Raw genomic sequence first — 19,286 nt, 5'->3', positions numbered from 1 at the left:
AATTTTGTTTTGCTTAAATGACAAAATAAAGCACGTTTCATGATAAATCAAAAAATTAAATGTCAGGCAAAAATGTGTTGATCTCAGGGTTCATAAGATCATAAGTGTTATATGAGCAGAATTAGGCCATTCGGTCCATCAAGTCTACTCCGCCATTCAAACATGGATGATCTATCTCTCCCTCCTAACCCCATTCTCCTGCCTTCTCCCCATAACCTCTGACACCCGCACAAATCAAGTATCTTATCTATCTCTGCTTTAAATATATCTCCACTGACTTGGCCTCCACAGCCTCCTCTGGCAAAGAATCCCACAGATTCACCAACTTCTGACTAAATAAATTCCTCCCCATCACCTTCCTAAAAGAATGTTCTTTAATTCTGAGGCTATGACCTCTAGTCCTAGACTCGCCTACTAGTGGAAAAATCTTCTCCACAACCACCTCTATCCAAGCCAACTTCTCCAGTAATTATGGTGGCATAAGTCTCATTTGACGTTGAGCGCTTGACGGCACTCCGAGAGGAGGTACCGGAACGTTCTGCCTAGGCCGCCGGGGGTGTCGAGGCACTGGCCCGCAAAGTCGGCAACAGGAACGATCTGCCAGCTCCGGCCGGGCCGGATTTCCAAATCCTCGGCCGCAGGGGGCAGATTCCACCCGCCGATCGGCCGCGGAAGTCCCGATGAGGTCGAGATTGGCCGCCTCACCCGGCATAGGCGCGACATTTTCGGGTGTACATCTGGGAGGGGGGGGGGGGGGGTGGGGGGGTTTTTAAGCGCTTTCTCTTAATTTTGTCCGGATTAAAGGGGATCCCAGACCACCAGATGCCGGAAAACCTGGCGGGTGGAACTGTAGAGAAATTTACATCCACAAACATGTTACAAGAATGAAGATGCTGATTTAGCAGCAACATCCACACATCAAACACTTCTTCCATTTGTACTTCCGGGCACTCTTCCTGGAAACCCGCTGAAACTGTTTGGACGATTGTAGGATTTCATCTCCTAGATATTCGCACTGCTGGAGTTCTGCGTGCCTTTGAGCCAACAATTTCATTGACTTTTCGGAGGCCGTTTCTATTAAGTCGTTTACCTGATTGGGGGAAAAAAATAAGTTTTAAAGATATTCTTTGACAAGAAGAATAATTATCTTACGCTATCTATGATAGCATGGATCTACTGGGCGTATATTCACTGGAATTTAGAAGGATGAGAGGAGATCTTATAGAAACATATAAAATACTTAAGGGATTGGACAGGCTAGATGCAGGAAAAAATGGTCCCCATCTTGAGGGAGTCCAGAACCAGGCGTCACGGTTTAAGAATAAGGGGTAGGCCATTTAAGACTGAGACGAGGAAAAACCTTTTCAGCCAGAGTTGTGAATCTGTGGAATTCTCTGCCACTGAAGGCAGTGGAGGTCATTTCTGTGGATGTTTTCAAGAGAGAGTTAGATTTAGCTCTTAGGCTAATGGAATCGAGGGATATGGGGAGAAAGCAGGAACGGGGTACTGATTTTGAATGGTCAGACATGATCATATTGAATGATGCTGCTGGCTCGAAGGGCCAAATGGCCTACTCCTGCACCTATTTTCTATGTTTCTATGAACTTGAATGATATGTTTCTATGATATGTGAATGCATGAAATGGCCTGAGGGTCCAATATCAGTTTGCATATTAGTGGTACTGCACCAGAGATCAGGGTTCGATCCCGACTAGGTTTGCTGTCTGTACGGAGTTTGCACGTGCTCCCCTTGACCTGCGTGGGTTTTCCCCGGGTGCTCCGGTTTCCCCCCACACTCCAAAGACGTGCAGGTTTGAAGGTTATTTGGCCTTGGTAAAGAATTGTAAATTGTCTCTAGTGTACGGGAGAATGCTAGTGTACAGGGTGATCGCTGGTCGGCGCGGGGCCACGGGGCCTGTTACTCTATCTAAAGTCTAAAGTCAGATATCCTAGACGAATGCTCTGGAATAAATGTCAGTGACAGGTTGTAGTCTTGACACAGGTGGCAGGCAAAACCAATGGCCGCAGAAGCTCTTGGTCCTCAGCTTAAGGCTCTGTGAAAATGACTAATTAATGCATTTGCTTACTTGGGCTTGAAGCTTTTCTACCGTTAAAAAAGAATGTCGTCTCTTTTGAACCGCATCATTTTTCTTTTTCTTCTTGAATATTTTTAGGTGCTGTCTTTTGCTTGCGTCGACTACCTGAAAGGAAATGAGTGTTAATTTGTTGTTCTGAGGGGTATTTGTTAAAAGGATATATATTTTTAAGGCCTGGATTCCATGTAAATAAGCGAGTTCGGTATTCCGACTGCGCATGCCCAGGTCATAGGTCACTCGCGATAACTATTCTTGTCAGCTGTGCTGCTGCATGTATACAGACCTGCGTTTCATCCGTAGTCGGGATCGAACCTGGGACTCTGGCGCTGCAAGCGCTGTTGAACTATACTGGACGTTCCCCATCCCCTCCTGAGTGTCCCATCCCTGTCTGGGGTCGGCCGGAGATGTCCGGGGTGACCCAGGACTGACGGTACACCGACACCGGCCCGGAGGGTTATCCGACAGCCCAGTAGAGTCAGCGCTTCTTCTCCGCGCCGGCTGTAAGCCTGGGCCGCCATAGTTCCGGGCCGAGAATGTTTATCGCAAGTGACCTTTGACAAATCCCATGATTCCTTGCGTTTTTCGGAATACCGAACTCGCTTATTGCAAACTGTTCAAACCTTTTGCTGATCAGCGGAGAGGCTTGTCACAGAGACTCGACGGGACATGCGCCGAGATCTCACAATCAGGCTGTTGCCGATGATACTCGCTGTTTCATCCTCCACAACATCCACATCAACTTGGATTCTTGCTGCAAAGAAAGTTGCCTCAGATTTATACATTTCTGGTAAATAATCTGTGGTCCATTGACCAGTGTACGTATTTCTTTTAAGCTGATTTTAAGCAAAATATTGCATAAACTTCACACCGATTTCACACAGGTGTATGGAATAAGTTGCCAGAGGGCGGCACGGTGGCGCAGCGGTAGAGTTGCCGCCTTACAGCGCCAGAAAACCGGGTTCCACCCTGACAACGGGCGCTGCCTGTACAGAGTTTGTACCTTCTCCCCGTGACCTGCATGGGTTTCCTCTGAGATCTTCGGTTTCCTCCCACACTCCAAAGACGTACAGGTTTGCAGGATAATTGGCTTGGTGCAAATGTAAGAATTATCCCTAGTGGTGTTAATATGTGGGGATTGCTGGTCGGTGCGGACTCGGTGGGCCGAAGGGCCTGTTTCCGCACTGTATCTATAAAACTGAAAACTAAAGGAGATGGACCCAAAATGCCGGTGTCACTCAGTGGGACCGGTAACATCTCTGGAGAAAAGGAATGGATGACGGTGGCAGTGCAGGCTCGAAGGGCTGAATGGCCTACTCCTGCACCTATTTTCTATTTTCTATGACGTTTCGGGTCGAGACCCTTCTTGAGTCTGAAGAAGGGTCTCGACCCGAAACGTCACCCATTCCTTCTATCCAGAGATGCTGCCTGTCCCGCTGAGTTACTCCGGCATTTTGTGTCTTTCTTCGGTGTAAACCTGCCACCTGGTGGCTTTGGATCAGAACTGCAGATCACAAACAGCCCTGACAATTTGTGCAGGAAGGAACCACACATGCTGGTTTAAACTGAAGATGGACACAAAATGCTGGAGCAACTCAGCGGGGCAGGCAGCATCTCTGAAGAGAAGGAATGGGTGACGTTTCGAGTCGAGACCCTTCTTCACACAGAGAGTGGTGAATCACCCTGAGAATTTGTACTACTTGCAGTTCAGTTCCCAAGAGGAAAAGATTGCCATTTTTGCTCCGGATTCCAGCATCTGCAGTCCTTTCTTACACATTTGAGCTAGACTTGATGCTTCAATTGTATTTGAAAACCATAGATGAACATGACAATGCTCTGCCATCAGTCTAGTTTTGTTTAGATCGGGTAGAAACACAGTGTCTTTTACCCAGAGTAGGGGAATCGAGGACCAGAGGACAAAGGTTCAAGGTGAAGGGGAAAAAAGGGTGGTAGGTGCATGGAACGGGCTGCCAGATGAGGTAGTTGTTGAGGCTGGGACTATCCCATTGTAAAAGTTGGACAGGCACATGGATAGGATAGGTTTCGAGGGATATGGACCAAACACAGGCAAGTGGGACTAGTGTAAATGGGACATTGTTGGCCGGTGTGGGCAAGTTGGGCCGAAGGGCCTGTTTCCACACTGTATTAATCTATGAATCTATGACAGTGTGGAAGGATGGCTCATTTGGCCCATCGAGTCCGCATCGACCACCAATCACCCGTACATTTGTTCCATCCTACACAAACCGGAGCATCTGGAGAAAACCCACACGGTCACAGGGAGAAACTCGGTACAGACAGCATCCGCAGTCAGGATCGAACCCCCGTCTGTGGAGTTGTAAGGCAGCAAGCTCCATTGCACCACTGTGCCGCCATGCTAGTAGAATTTCAGAATACCTTTTAAATGTAAACAGAAATTTGAACAGTTTTACCTAGATCTTTAAAAATAACTTCTTCACTTTGCCATAAGGGACGAAAAACATAGAAACATAGAAAATAGGTGCAGAAGGAGGCCATTCGGTCCTTCGAGCCAGCACCACCATTCATTGTGATCATGGCTGATCGTCCCCTATCAATAACCCGTGCCTGCCTTCTCCCCATATCCCTTGACCTCACTAGCCCCTAGAGCTCTATCTTACCTCTCTCTTAAATCCATCCAGTGACTTGGCCTCCACTGCCCTCTGTGGCAGGGAATTCCACAAATTCACAACACTCTGGGTGAAAAAGTTTTTTCTCACCTCAGTCTTAAATGGCCTCCCTTTAATTCTAAGACTGTGGCCCCTGGTTCTGGACTCGCCCAACATTGGGAACATTTTTCCTGCATCTAGCTAGTCCAGTCCTTTTATAATTGTATATGTTTCTTTAAAGCTTGACATCGCGTGTATATCTGGTTGCCCACATTACAGGAAGCTTGCCGTGGCTGTGGAGAGGGTGCAGAAAGAAGAGGTTTTACCAGAATGCCGCCTGGATTCAGGAATATTAGCACCAAGGAGAGTTTGGACAGACTTGGAACGTTTTGTCTGGAGGTTGAGACCTGATGGATGTGATATAAAGTCATGAGAGATGGAGCAGACAGTCAGAACATTTTCCCCAGGGTGAAAATGTCAAAGACATGATAGCATTGCTTTAAGGAGAGGGGCAAAGTTCAAAGAAGGTGTGTAAGCTAGTTTCTTTCAGCAGAGGGTGCTGAATGCCTAGACCACGCTGCCACAGGGGGTGGTGGAGGCAGGTACAATGGTGGTGTGTCAGAGGCTTTTAGACAGGCACATGGAAAGACAATAGACAAAAGGTGTAGGAGTAGGCCATTTGGCCCTTTGAGCCATTCACTGTGATCATGGCTGATCATCCACATTCAGTACCCCATTCCTGCCTTCTCTCCATATCCCCTCACTCTGCTATCTTTTAGAGCTCTATCTAACTCTCTCTTGAAAGCATCCAGAGAATTGGCCTCCACTGCCTTCCGAGGCAGACAGTTCCACAGATTCACAACTCTCTGGGTAAAAAAGTTTTTCCTCATCTCCGTTCTAAATGGCCGACCCCTTATTCTTAAACGGTGGCCCCCTGATTCTGGACTCCCCCAACATCGGGAACATAATGGATGGTGGGATATGGATCACGTGCAGGCAGATGAGATTAGTTTTTCTCGGCATCATGTTTGGCACAAACATTTTGGGCCAAAGAGCCTGTTCCTGTGCTGTACTGGGCGGCACGGTGGCGCAGCGGTAGAGTTGCCGCCTAGCAGTGTTTGCAGCGCCGGTGACACGGGTTCGATCCCGACCACGGGCGCCGTCTGTACGGAGTTTGTTCGTTCCCCCCGTGACCTGCGTGGGCGTTGTCTGAGACCTTCGATTTCCTCCCACACTACAAAGACGTACAGGTTTGTAGGTTAATTGGATTGGTATAAAATTATAAATTCTCTCTAGTGTAGGACAGTGTTAGTGTGCGGGGATCGCTGGTCGGTGCGGACTCGGTGGGCTGATGGGCCTGTTTCGGCGGTGTTTCTCTAAACTAAACTCAAACAAAAGTGAACTAAAACACAGAATTTAAACCTCTTTGCAGAATATCCAACATGCGGCAGCTTGAAATATCATATTTACGTTATCTGACCATGGAACTAATTCAGTTCCTATTTTAATTGCCTGAATACAAACCTGTTTTTTGTAGTTTCGCCTTGAACGTTGCAAATATCTTATTTTCATCGATATTTGCCAGCTGTTTGACCTGGGTGGTGGGCGGGCTGTTGCCTCTGGTTCTGAATGAGTACGAGCGATTATTCTGGAGGCAGTTTGGTGTTTCCTCCGCCAGGAACTCCTGCGGAGAGTCAGTCATCTTGCTCGTCCTCAGAAAACCATCACATTTCACCGGAAATCGCAAGACCTTTCTGTTCCTTAAAGCACCACCTCCGCAACTCCTTTCCATCTTCTTGTTAAAAGTCTTGCACTGTTTCTGCTGGCAGCGATGGGCGGCAAATCTTCCTATTGTTTTTCGCACTTTACTGATGAAACCTTTCTTCTTGCCTTCACTGAATTCCGAGCCACTCTCTGTGGTAAATTCGCCCTCGGGTGTGTAAACTGTAGGCTTGACTAGGTTGGCAGAGGCATCCTTCAGCCACCTACACCAGGCAGTAAACAGAAGTGATTCAGAGTCATGTTACTCCTCCCAAACTTCCGACCTCTCTGGCCATCTTTGATCGGACTTTACTAGACTTTATCTTGCACTAAAAATTATAACCAACGATCCTACAGCGAGCAAGATAGATCACTCGACGAACAAAATGTAGTACGGTCATGGGCAGATTCATGGGTAATTTTCAGCCCCATTTCCGTCACCGGCTTCCGTCTCTGCACCAAAGATCCCACAGGATACTAGTGCGGAGACGGAGGCCGGTAAAAATAAAAGTTATTTGGTAAATATCTTCTCCTCGTTTTCAGAATTATAATTTATTAACACAAACTGTTCTCCCGCAACGTTGATTACACTGCGAGTCGGGTCGGGTCGGGTTACTGAAATGGACGAAAAATATGCCCATGTTCCGCTCCGTTGCGTACTACACGTCAGCCCATTGCATTTACCAGGAGTGATCTATCTTGCTCCGCCATTGGATCTTTGATTATAACTGTTTAGAGTACAGGAGTAGTTCTGCAGTTGTACAGGGCCCTGGTGAGACCACACCTGGAGTATTGTGTGCAGTTTTGGTCTCCTAATTTGAGGAAGGACATCCTTGCTATTGAGGCAGTGCAGCATAGGTTCACAAGGTTAATTCCCGGGATGGCAGGACTGTCATATGAGGAAAGATTGGAAAGACTGGGCTTGTATTCACTGGAGTTCAGAAGGATGAGAGGATATCTTATAGAAACGTACAAAATTATAAAAAAGACTGGACAAGCTAGTGCAGGAAAAATGTTCCCAGTGTTGGGCGAGTCCAGAACCAGGAGCCACAGTCTTAGAATAAAGGGGAGACCATTTAAAACTGTGATGAGAAAAAGCTTTTTCACCCAGAGAGTTGTGAATTTGTGGAATTCCCTGCCACAGAAGGCAGTGGAGGCCAATTCACTGGATGAATTTAAAAGAGAGTTAGATAGAGCTCTAGGGACTAGCGGAATCAAGGGGTACGGGGAGAAGGCAGGCACGGGTTACTGATAAGGGATGTTGACCACCCATGATCACAATGAATGGTGGTGCAGCCTCGAAGGGCCGAATGGCCTCCATCCTGCGCCTATTTTCTATGTTTCTATGTAACCTTGCCTCACTGTGACGGCTTGACAGTAATCATGTGTAGTCATTCCGCTGACTGGATAGCACGCAACAAAGAAAAGCTTTTCACTGAACTTCGATACACGTACGGGGGCAGCATAGTGGCGCAGCGGTAGAGTTGCTGCCTTAATGCGCCAGAGACCCGGGTTCGATCCCAGCTACGGGTGCTACTCCCCATAACCCCAGACTCTGTTATCTTTAATAGCCCTATCTATCTCTCTCTTGATAGTGTAGGATGCAAAACAAAGCTTGTCAATGTACCTCGGTACAAGTAACGAGAATAAACGGAACTAATAAAAAATTGACATTAGTTTCAATCAACTATTTCTATTAATCTCAAAGTTAATTAGAGAGATACATTTTTAACACACGTAACATACACACAAACACACGCACACACAATTATTAGCACACACAACATAGAACAGTATAAGGTACACAAAAAAGCTGGAGAAACTCAGCGGGTGCAGCAGCATCTATGGAGCGAAGGAAATAGGCAACGTTTCGGGCCAAAACCCTTCTTCATGGTATAGAACAGTATAGCATGGGTGAAGGCCCTTCGGCCCACAATGTCCATGTTGAACATGATGCCTGAATAAACTAATCTAATTTGCCTGGACCTGATCCATAACGCTGCCACACAAAGCTGGAGTAACTCAGCGGGTCAGGCAGCATCTCTGGAGAAAAGGAATAGGTGACATTCATAAATTAATAAGTGATAGGAGCATACTTAGGCCATTCGGCCCATCAAGTCTACTCCCCCATTCAATCATGGCTGATCTACAGTATCTCTCCCTTCTAACCCCCTTCTCCTGTGTTCTCCCCATAACCTCTGACACCCGTACTAATCAAGAATCTACCTGTCTCTGCCTTAAAAATACCCACTGGCGTGGCCTCCATAGCCGTCTGTGGCAAAAAATTCCACAGATTCACCACCCTCTCACTGACGAAATTCATCCTCATCTCCTCCCTAAAGGAACGTCCTTTTATTCTGAGACTATGGCCTCTGGTCCTAGACTCTCCCACTAGTGGAAACATCCTCTCTGCATCCACCCGTCTCCACGCCTTTCGCGGTTGGGGTCTGGAGACTCACCTGACTATTCCTTTATCTCTGTATTGAAGTTGTTCTGTTTCTTCTTGGACTAATCGGTCGCAGCCTGGATCTCGGTGACAAACTCGTTGAGAGGGAAAGCGGCCCCTGAGGTTCCTCGGCATGATCGTGACGAGGCCAATGCAGTATAACTGTAAACAAGCAATGCACAGGAAGGAACTGCAGACGCTGGTTTAAACCCAAGCCAGACACAAAATGCTGGAGTAACTCAGCGGGACAGGCGGCGTCTCTGGAGAGAAGGAACGGGCGACGTTTCGGGTCGAAACAACTAGCAATGGTGGTCTCAGACGCAGTCCCTGCGTTTGATGCTCAACTCTATGGGAAAACGGATAAATAGCTCAGCACAGCCCACATCGTCTTCGTACAGTGGCGACGGTCTCCGCAGTCATTTATGGAATAGGCCAGATTGATTCACTTGTATTCGTGAAGTGCATCACAGACGCACGGCAGGAAGACCAGGCAGATGACCAGGCGGATGACAAACCCAACACATCCTTGTGAAATTCCCCAAGGAACTGCAAGGAAGGCAACTGATACGGAAGGCAGAGTGAGCAAGATAAACACATTTTATCTTCTCAGAAGAGCGTAGGCAAAAACAATGCACTAGAATTTGCTGTGTGAAATCTCCAAATCTCACATTGCAAATATATACGCAGACATATAGGGGGGTTGCACGTAAGGCCATCGGGTCAAAGGGCGTGACGCACGGAGCAGCTCAATCCATGTGGAGGACATGGCAGCTTCTGGCACACACACAGTTAACACACGGAACGCGTACCTTCTAACCTGTTAAAATCCGCCGAAATTGTCATTTTTTGCCCTATAAATATTTGTGTGTGCTGTCATTGAAAGTGGGAAGGTATCAGTATCTTTGCTCTGAACCCGAGCACCAAGGTGTAAGCGGCCGAAGGAGCGCATCCCTCGGGACAGCCCCCACTCTCCCGCCGGGGTCAGCGCTGTCCGGCCACGACCACCCACTGCCCTGTGTCCATCTGTGGGCCGCACTGTCACGGGGCTGTGGGTCGGCAGCGCCCGCACACGGGGCCGGGTGGAGCGGGGCGGGGTGGTGTGCGGCCACGGCTCCGGGCAACGTCAGCTGCAGCAGAGTTGGGGACGGTGCTCACTGACGCTCCCTCCACCCCTCCCAGAGTTACCTGACCGTGTGCTACACCGACACCCCCTGACCTCTTCCTCCCCCCCCTCCCCACCCGCCCCCCCCCCCTCCACCTCCTCCTCCTCCTCCTCCTCCTCCCCCCTCCTCACCTCCTCCTCCTCCCCACCCCTGGCCGCGGTGATAGACGGCCCGGGGTCCCCGTGCGTGCAACCAGTCCGGACGCTGGGCCAGAAGAAGGGCCGGCTGTGTCGCCAGCCATAGTAAATGCTTATCTACAGTTCACCGCGTGTACTCCAGTGGGAACATTACGGGTCACGGGTCGTGACCTCGACTGCTTGCAACCTCCCAATACGTCGAATGTAGATTTGGGTAACTTGGTTTCTCTTGTTAACTTTCGTCTCCGAGCAGATACAGAGTCGAGGAGCATTAAGCTGCCACGTGAGTTACCACAAAACACTTTGCACTCACTAGATATCACTTTTTACAAAATTGGTTGCTATTGAGATATTAATTAAATCACATTTGAATGATAAAAATATATAGTCACAGCATTTGGCCCATCCCGGCAATGCCGACCAAGATGTCGACTAAGCTAGTCCCATTTGCTTGTGATTTGGCTTTAATTTGGATTTAATTACTCCATGGTTTAACTTGGCATCAAGTCTGGCACTGACTGACCGGGCAAATGCACAACCTATTGCCCAGAGTAGGGGAATCGAGAAGCAGACATAGGTTTAAGGTGAGGAGGGAAAGATTTAATAGGAACCTGAGAGGCCTCACTCCCCACCAACATCCTCAGGACTTTCTACAGGGGTACGGTGGAGTCTGATCATAAAATACAGATCAAACTTCAAACTGGTAAGTTCACGTTTAATCTTACTATTTTACTTCGGAGTCACGTGATGATTTTAAAGCTCTGTGATTTCATGCCGTGGAAACAAGTCCATGCATCACGTCTGCCTTGATGACTAGGAGGAATTGTGTTAACATAATTTGGACATGAATTCGACATTGAAATCATAAAATTTATTAACACAAAATTATAACCCCTTTTTATGGGTTTAAATTAATTTACAGAACTTAAAATTGTTTCTGCAAACGTTCCAGGTTTCATTACTGGTTTGTTGTAAAATAATTGGAATGTTTTTTCCCCAGACCATCCTGCTGCCTTGAGGATTTGGCCCATTGGTACATCCAACTGTATCGCTGCCGATGTAGCTGCAGCCCTGGTGGAATGAGATTTTAAAATATTAGTATCCACCCCAGCCTGTGTTAGCACCTGTTTCAGCCATCTTGAGATGGTCTGGACCATCACTCTTTTGTGTGGTTGCTTGTGGCTGACCAAAAGTGCCTTCTCATTGCCTCTTAGGATTTTCGTTTTCTCCATGTATAACGACAGATGTCTTACTATACAGAGACGGTCATCTGTTGGGTATGACCTAAATTGTATATTGAGGCCCGCTGATCCCTGTCTGTTCTGCTTAACTAACTCATAGATATGAAACGTAATATTTTCTGTTGAGGAAGTCATGTTGTCCAGTCTTAGTTTATGCAGTGACTGTACCCTCTGTGCCATGACCAATGCCATTAGCATGACTGTTTTTAATGTCAGTCTGTGTAGGGACAGAGCTGTTGCTGGAGACCAATTCCTGAGCATCTTCAGGACAATATTTACATCCCATATTCGGGAGTACCTGGTTCTTGGGGAATTAGTATTAAAAATTCCCCTCATAAGTTTTGTTACCAGTGGGTGAGTCCCAACAGTGTAACGTCCCCTGCCATAGGTAAGTCGATAGGGCACTTCTGGCGCAGTTGATGGCACTGTAACTGAGCCCCTCATCATAGTGGAGGCCTGCCAGATATTCCAGAACAGACGGGATGTTCATGTTTCTGTAGGTGATGTTGTTTTTATGACAGTACATCTCCCACTTCCTGATATAGACCAGATACTGTTTTTTGGTTGACTGTCTTTGGGCCGCCGAGATCATGTTCACTGTTCGGTCCGTCAGTCCCAGTTGTAGTAGAGGTGTTTTTAAACCATATAACCATATAACCATATAACAATTACAGCACGGAAACAGGCCATCTCGGCCCTACAAGTCCGTGCCGAACAACTTTTTTTCCCCTTAGTCCCACCTGCCTGCACTCATACCATAACCCTCCATTCCCTTCTCATCCATATGCCTATCCAATTTATTTTTAAATGATGCCAATGAACCTGCCTCCACCACTTCCACTGGAAGCTCATTCCACACCGCTACCACTCTCTGAGTAAACTCTCTGAGTTAAACTCTACAAATTAATAAGTTCAAATGTTTATGGCATGGGTGGCTATCCCTTGCTACGGGATGTAGCAATAAATCTGGTCTATGTGGGATAGCAAATTACAGGAACACCACTGGGACCGTCAAACGGGCCCATCAGCGACTGCACTTCCTGAGGAAACTAAAACAGGTCTCACTCCCCACCAACATCCTCAGGACTTTCTACAGGGGTACGGTGGAGTCTGTACTCACGTACTGCATAAATACGTGGTACTCCACCTGCAACTGCTCGGACAGGAAGGCTCTGCAGAGGGTAGTGAGGGGAGCAGAGAGGATCATTGGCGTCTCCCTACCCTCGGTACAAGAACTGTTCCAGAGCCGCTGTCTGAAAAAAGCTCAGAGAATTGCTAAGGACAAACTGCACCCCCTCCACATACACCTGGATCTCCTGCCATCAGGCAAGAGATATCGAAGCATCAAAGCCCGGACTACAAGACTGCTAAACAGCTTCCTACCACAGGCTGTGAGGCTGCTAAACAGTCACTCTGTACTCACAGTCACTTGATTCTGCGGCTGGCATGGACACTTTATTAACTGGCACTGGCCACTCAAATCAGCTGCCCCGGACATTTTTATGATTGGTTTATTGTATTTTAACTTCATGTTTTACCTGCTTTTAACTATTTATACTGTTCCATCAGGGACTGGATTGTTTTTAGTGTTATTATGTGTGAAATGTTTTAAATTTCATGTGCGATGCTCCGCTATTCCCTGGGAAACGTCTTTTCATTTTGCACTGTACAACTGTTGCTTGCAAGATGACAATAAAGGTTGATTGATTGATTGATTGATGGTGATACATGGTTCTAATACCATGTTTAATACCACTGGGAACCATGGTTGAGTAGGCCAATCGGGTACTACCAAAATACCAGACGCAGAGTCTTGTTGTATTTTCCTTAATACCCGACTGATGAGGCAGAAAGGAGGGAATGTGTAAATAAACAATTTCCCCCAATGCAGCGAAAATGCATCTGTCGCCGCTGCCCCAGGGTCTGGTTCCCATGAAACATAATTAGATAACTGGTGGTTAAGTCTGGATGCGAATAGATCGATATCTGGTGTTCCATATTTTGCTGTAATATCAGCAAATACTTTTTTATTCAACATCCATTCGGTGTTTTCATTAAATTTGCGTGACCTGGTGTCTGCCACTAAATTTAGTCTTCCTGGTAGGTAAGTGGCTGATATCCAAATATCTCTCTGGATACACCATTGCCAAATTGTATTAGCCAGATTGTCACATGATGTCGATTTGTTTCCACCCATGTGGTTAATGTATGCTACCACAGTGGTATTGTATATCTGTAGTCTAACATGCTGGTGATATGACCCAGTACAATATGACTTTAGGCCATGGAATGCTCCCTACATTTCCAGGTAGTTTATGCCCAGTGTGAGTAATAATGATGCCTCCTGAGCAGTCCATCTACCTCCACAGCTGGTGATGGTATTGGTGGCTCCCCACCCAAGTGCACTGGCATCAGTTTGTAGTACCATGGAAGGGTTACTGACAATGATTGGATTGGAACAAAGCCAGATGTTATCTATCCACCATTTTAGTTCCATTTTGGCTTTGATTGGTAGTTTCATTGGTCTGTCAAAGTGACCTGCATTAATTTTGAGTGCTTGTATTTTTGCTCACTGTAAGTTTTGGTAATGTAGAGGTCCAAATTGTGTGGCTGGAAAGGCAGCCACCATTTTGCCAATTACTTTTGCTACCAATCTGATGGATGGTTTGCTGATGTCAATGAGGTTATTGCAAGCCTCTATTAAATCTCTAGCCTTTCCCTTAGGCAGAGTCACCGACATGTGAACTGAGTCAATGGTGAACCCCAAATAGTCCATAGTAGTGGAAGGCGTTAGTTTAGATTTAACTGGATGGATAATAAATCCCAGTTTTTCAAATAACTGTTTTGTGGCTGTTACAGTTTGTTTGGCCAATTCCAAAGTTTTGCCCACAATGAGTATGTCATCTAAATATGCCATGACCATGTGTTTACGTTTCCGTAGAAACGCTAGGGCTGGTTTCAAAATTTTTGTGAACAGCCTGGGGGCTGATGATAACCCATTTGGCAGTGCTTTATACTGCCAGCGTTGTCCCATCCAGTTGAATTTTAAGTAACATCTGTGGTCACCTCGTATAGGCACTGAATAGTAAGCATCTTTTAAATCGATGCTGGCCATGAAGTAACCTTTGGAAATTAATTGTTTAGCAGTAACAAAGGTTTCCATTTTGAAGTGAATATATCGTACAAATGTATTCAATTTTGTCAGATCTATGATGATGCGACAACCATCATCTTTTTTGTTTTTGGTAAATATATTGGACACGAATTCTAATGGTTCGTGTTGAGTTTTTTCAATTACACCTTTTACGTAAAGCCGCTCCAGTTCAGCTTGCGCTTTTGATTTTTCTTTTATCAGAAAGCACGAACATTCGGTTCGGTATATGTTGAACTGGAGGGCTGTATTTGTGTATAAACTCTATTGTATATCCCTGGATACTGCTTAAGATGTAAGTATCGGTTGTTAACATGCTCCATGCATTCAGAAAAGAGTGTAATCTCCCCCCAACCTCCATGCTCCCTGTATTTTGTAGGGAACCAGACCCACCTACCTCCATAGTTACCAGTGGCAGGTTTACTTCTTTTTGTAGGTTCTTCGCTGCTGTTGTTGCGCTGGTGTCTGGATTTTCGGTTTGGTTGGCGTTGGAGGTCCCCGCATCTTCCAAGAAGGCCGGCCTGGGCCATGGCCTAAAAAAGACTCATGTTTTGAGTACCGGGCCTTCGAGCTTTCACCAGTTCTGCAGGTGGGTGCGTAGGGGTGCTGTCTTTGGCTGTAGTGGGTTTTTGTTGGAGTCCCTTTTATTAGTCCCAGGGTTTTTGCTTCCTCATCGAGCTCCTTGACTTGCTTCGATAGGTTGCCTCCAAACAATAGTATTGGTGGTTTTGTGGTCCCAGGTTTGCACAGTCCCGTGAATTTTGGGTTTGGTGTGGGTTGAATGGCACTCTTCCTGATGTTGTTTATCTCATGTTGAGTATTGCAGAGTAGTGCCAGTGCATCTTGTTGGTCCTGGGACATGTCCTTGTCATCCACTGTGTGGGCAAATGCTATTATCCCGGTCTGAAGAAGGGTTTCGGCCCGAAACGTTGCCTATTTCCTTCGCTCGATAGATGCTGCTGCACCCGCTGAGTTTCTCCAGCTTTTTTGTATACCTTCGATTCTCCAGCATCTGCAGTTCCTTCTTAAACACTGTTATCCCGTTAGGAGTTTCAGTACTTTTTGTAATTTGACTTCCATACTTCTGACTCCTGTTCCAATGTGTTTCCATATACAGTTGTTTACTATTGGAACATTCAGGGATATACAGTTGCCCGGTGCCAGGTGTCTTGATGTGGTGTCCAGTACAGCCTGCTCTTGTAACTGGTTTAGAGACATATAGTCTATACTGGCAGCAAGCTTTGGCTCCAGATTTTGACCAGTCTGGTCTGGCTGTATGAAATTGGCCACATGTCCAGTAGGTTCTCTCGTTCCTGCATCCCTTGCACACTTGTCTTTCCTTCTGCGGACCCCTCTTCCAGGTCAGCCCAGAACGGACCCGCAGTGCTCCCCTCTGATGAGATAGAAGCACTGTGCAGCCCTTCAAGAGGTACTGCTGTGGGTTTATCATAGGGCCCACAGTGACCCGACTCCATTTCCCGGAGTCTGTCACGTTAGAGCAAATGCTCCACACACCGCTCCATCCGGCTCCAGCGCTCTCGGGCGCTGGCCGCCCGCGGTTGTTCAAAGTCGGACTCCTCTGAGTCCAGGACCTTGTTTGTTTTGTGTCTAGCCTTACCGCCCGGCCGCGTGGATCTGGCCGGTGTGGAGGCGACATCGGGCACAGCTGATCCCACTATCGGTGATCCGAGTGCCGCTGGCCGCTGCTGACTGCCCGCTGCTCCGCGGTCCTCCCTCACCAGCTTTGTTGCAGACCTTGTCTTCTTTGTTTTGTCCATGTTCCCACCTGTAGTTGGAAATGGAAACAAAAAAGACCGCAGAGTAAACTCTTACCTGCAAGTTGCGGCTTTTAAACTGCCGCCGCGGGGGAACGTCGTTCCACCGCGTCTGACATTTCGCAATGCGTGTAGCGATATGACACGCATGCGTCCTGGCGGGCTTCTTCACGTAGCCACTCACGTGACTCCGACGTAAAATTCCACAGACTCACCACTCTCTGTGAGAAAAAGTGTTTCCTCTTCTCCGTTCTAAATGGCTTACTCCTTATTCTTAAACGGTGGCCCCTGGTTCTGGACTCCCCCAACATCGGGAACATGTTTCCTGCCTCTAGCCTTGAGAGGGATAGGGGGCAAACGCGGGCAGGTGGGACGAGCGTAGATGGGACATGTTGGTCGGTGTGGGCAACTGTGGAAATTTGATATTATCCGAGATTAATTTCTTGTCCAGCAGATGGCAGTAGAGACTGACAGTAAGTCTTCTAATCTAGTCCACACACAAGGTTACAAGTTGCTCAGCCAGAGTTGAACACACATCTCGACATCTGCATACAATGGAGTCTGTCTTGCTGCTTCTTGTAAGGGGTGGTGGAATGATTGGTGAAAACAAGGCCGCTCTTTCCTTGACCCTGGCAGTAAGATAAAATACCATTACAGCAATATCATGCGGTACTAATGATCATAATTCACAGAAAGATTACACTAGATATAATTTATGGTCTGCATTTTATCCATCTTTAGTTTAGTTTAGAGATACAGTGCGGAAACAGGCCCTTCGGCCCACCGGGTCCGCGCCGACCAGCGATCCCCGCACATTAACACCATCCTACACACACTAGGGGCAATTTTTACATTTACACCAAGCCAATTAACCTGCAAACCTGCACGTCTTTGGAGTGCGGGAGGAAACCGAAGATCTCGGGGAAAACCCACGCAGGTCACGGGGAGAACGAACAAACTCCTTACAGACAGCACCCAGAGTCGGGATCGAACCCTAAACATTCGAAACACTAAACATTAATAATAATAGAACGTTAATGATAAAACACCATTGATCAAGCATGTGAACCAACAAAATACCAGATCAAATGGAGGCTACAGATATTTGGCTGTTGAGTAGATGTTGTTCAGGTTCCTATTAAATTTTCTTCCCCTTCACCTAAAAATGTCTTGAAATACATTGGAAGAAGCTGTGCCATAGAAACATAGAAACATAGAAATTAGGTGCAGGAGTAGGCCATTCGGCCCTTCGAGCCTGCACCGCCATTCAATATGATCATGGCTGATCATCCAACTCAGTATCCCATACCTGCCTTCTCTCCATACCCTCTGATCCCCTTGGCCACAAGGGCCACACCTAACTCCCTCTTAAATATAGCCAATGAACTGGCCTCAACTACCCTCTGTGGCAGAGAGTTCCAGAGATTCACCACTCTCTGTGTGAAAAAAGTTCTCCTCATCTTGGTTTTAAAGGATTTCCCCCTTATCCTTAAGCTGTGACCCCTTGTCCTGGACTTCCCCAATATCGGGAACAATCTTCCTGCATCTAGCCTGTCCAACCCCTTAAGAATTTTGTAAGTTTCTATAAGATCCCCTCTCAATCTCCTAAATTCTAGAGAGTATAAACTAAGTCTATCCAGTGTCAAATGTGTCGTTATAATTATTTAGGCAGGGGCTGCAGTTGAAGGCATTGATACAGGTGAGAGGGTCATATTTCTCAACACCCTGAACACACCACTCTGAGGGTAAGCTAGAACTGTGAGTGAAAGGCAACTCATAGACAGAGCCTGCCTCCGACAGCTAAATCATTCACGCGTTCAGAGGGTGTAACCATCTATTGTTTGTGCTCGATGCCAGGAAACCACGCAACCTTTAAATTCCAAACAATTCAAACAGCCTTCAAGACAGTAGCTAAACTGATCAAACTTCCTACACACTGATTTTGAAGAAAATGTGGAGAGATTTGTTTGTCTTCTTTTTATTCAAAGGTCAGCATTTACCGTTTATTAAATATTGCCTCCTGTTCTCAGTTTGCAAATGTTAGTCATAGTTATATTACCAATGGCTATATTACCAATGGAGTGTACAATGTTTGAGTGTAATGGCGAATCATCTGAATAATATACTTACAGCAGAAAAAGATAGTTAATATTTTAGTGTTGGAAGGAACTGCTGGTTTAAACCGAAGATAGACACAAAAAACTGGAGTAAATCAGCAGGACAGGCAGCATCTCTGGAGAGAAGGAATGGGTGACGTTTCGGGTCGAGACCCTTCTTCAGACTGGACATCTTTAGTTTATAGTTTAAGTTACATGAGGGGGAACTTTTTTATTCAGAGAGTGGTAGCTGTGTGGAATGAGCATCCAGTGGAAGTGGTGGAGGCAGGTTCGATTTTATCATTTAAAAATAAATTGGATAGGTATATGGACGGGAAGAGAAACATAGAAACATAGAAAACAGGTGCAGGAGTAGGCCATTCGGCCCTTCGAGCCTGTACCGCCATTCAATATGATCATGGCTGATCATCCAACTCAGTATCCTGTACCTGCCTTCTCTCCATACCCCCTGATCCCTTTAGCCACAAGGGCCACCTCTTAAATATAGCCAATGAACTGTGGCCTCAACTACCTCCTGTGGCAGAGAATTCCACAGATTCACCACTCTCTGCGTGAAAAATGTTTTCCTCATCTCGGTCCTAAAAGATTTCCCCCTTATCCTTAAACTGTGGCCCCTTGTTCTGGACTTCCCCAACATCGGGAACAATCTTCCTGCATCTAGCCTGTCCAACCCCTTAAGAATGTTGTAAGGTTTCTATAAGATCCCCCCTTAATCTTCTAAATTCTAGCGAGTACAAGCCGAGTCTATCCAGTCTTTCTTCATATGAAAGTCCTG

General features: G+C 46.6%; 1 protein-coding gene across 1 annotated transcript; it reads right to left on the bottom strand.

Annotated features, from left to right (window-relative positions):
* Positions 1–769: 769 nt before the first annotated feature.
* On the bottom strand, positions 770–9,294 carry LOC129704491 (putative uncharacterized protein C3orf49). Its single transcript, XM_055647602.1, has 5 exons — positions 8,941–9,294; positions 6,245–6,705; positions 2,717–2,847; positions 2,088–2,201; positions 770–1,090 (listed from the first exon to the last, which is right to left on the bottom strand). The coding sequence occupies exons 1-5, from the start codon at positions 9,060–9,062 to the stop codon at positions 899–901; spliced, it is 1,020 nt and encodes a 339-aa protein (XP_055503577.1). The 5' UTR covers positions 9,063–9,294; the 3' UTR covers positions 770–898.
* Between the last annotated feature and the right edge of the window lie 9,992 nt (positions 9,295–19,286).

This window comes from Leucoraja erinacea, chromosome 16 (assembly GCF_028641065.1).
Source record: "Leucoraja erinacea ecotype New England chromosome 16, Leri_hhj_1, whole genome shotgun sequence".
Classification (NCBI taxonomy): domain Eukaryota; kingdom Metazoa; phylum Chordata; class Chondrichthyes; order Rajiformes; family Rajidae; genus Leucoraja; species Leucoraja erinaceus.
The sequence above is the reverse complement of the archived record's forward strand: the minus strand, read 5'-3'. Positions and strand labels throughout refer to the sequence as shown.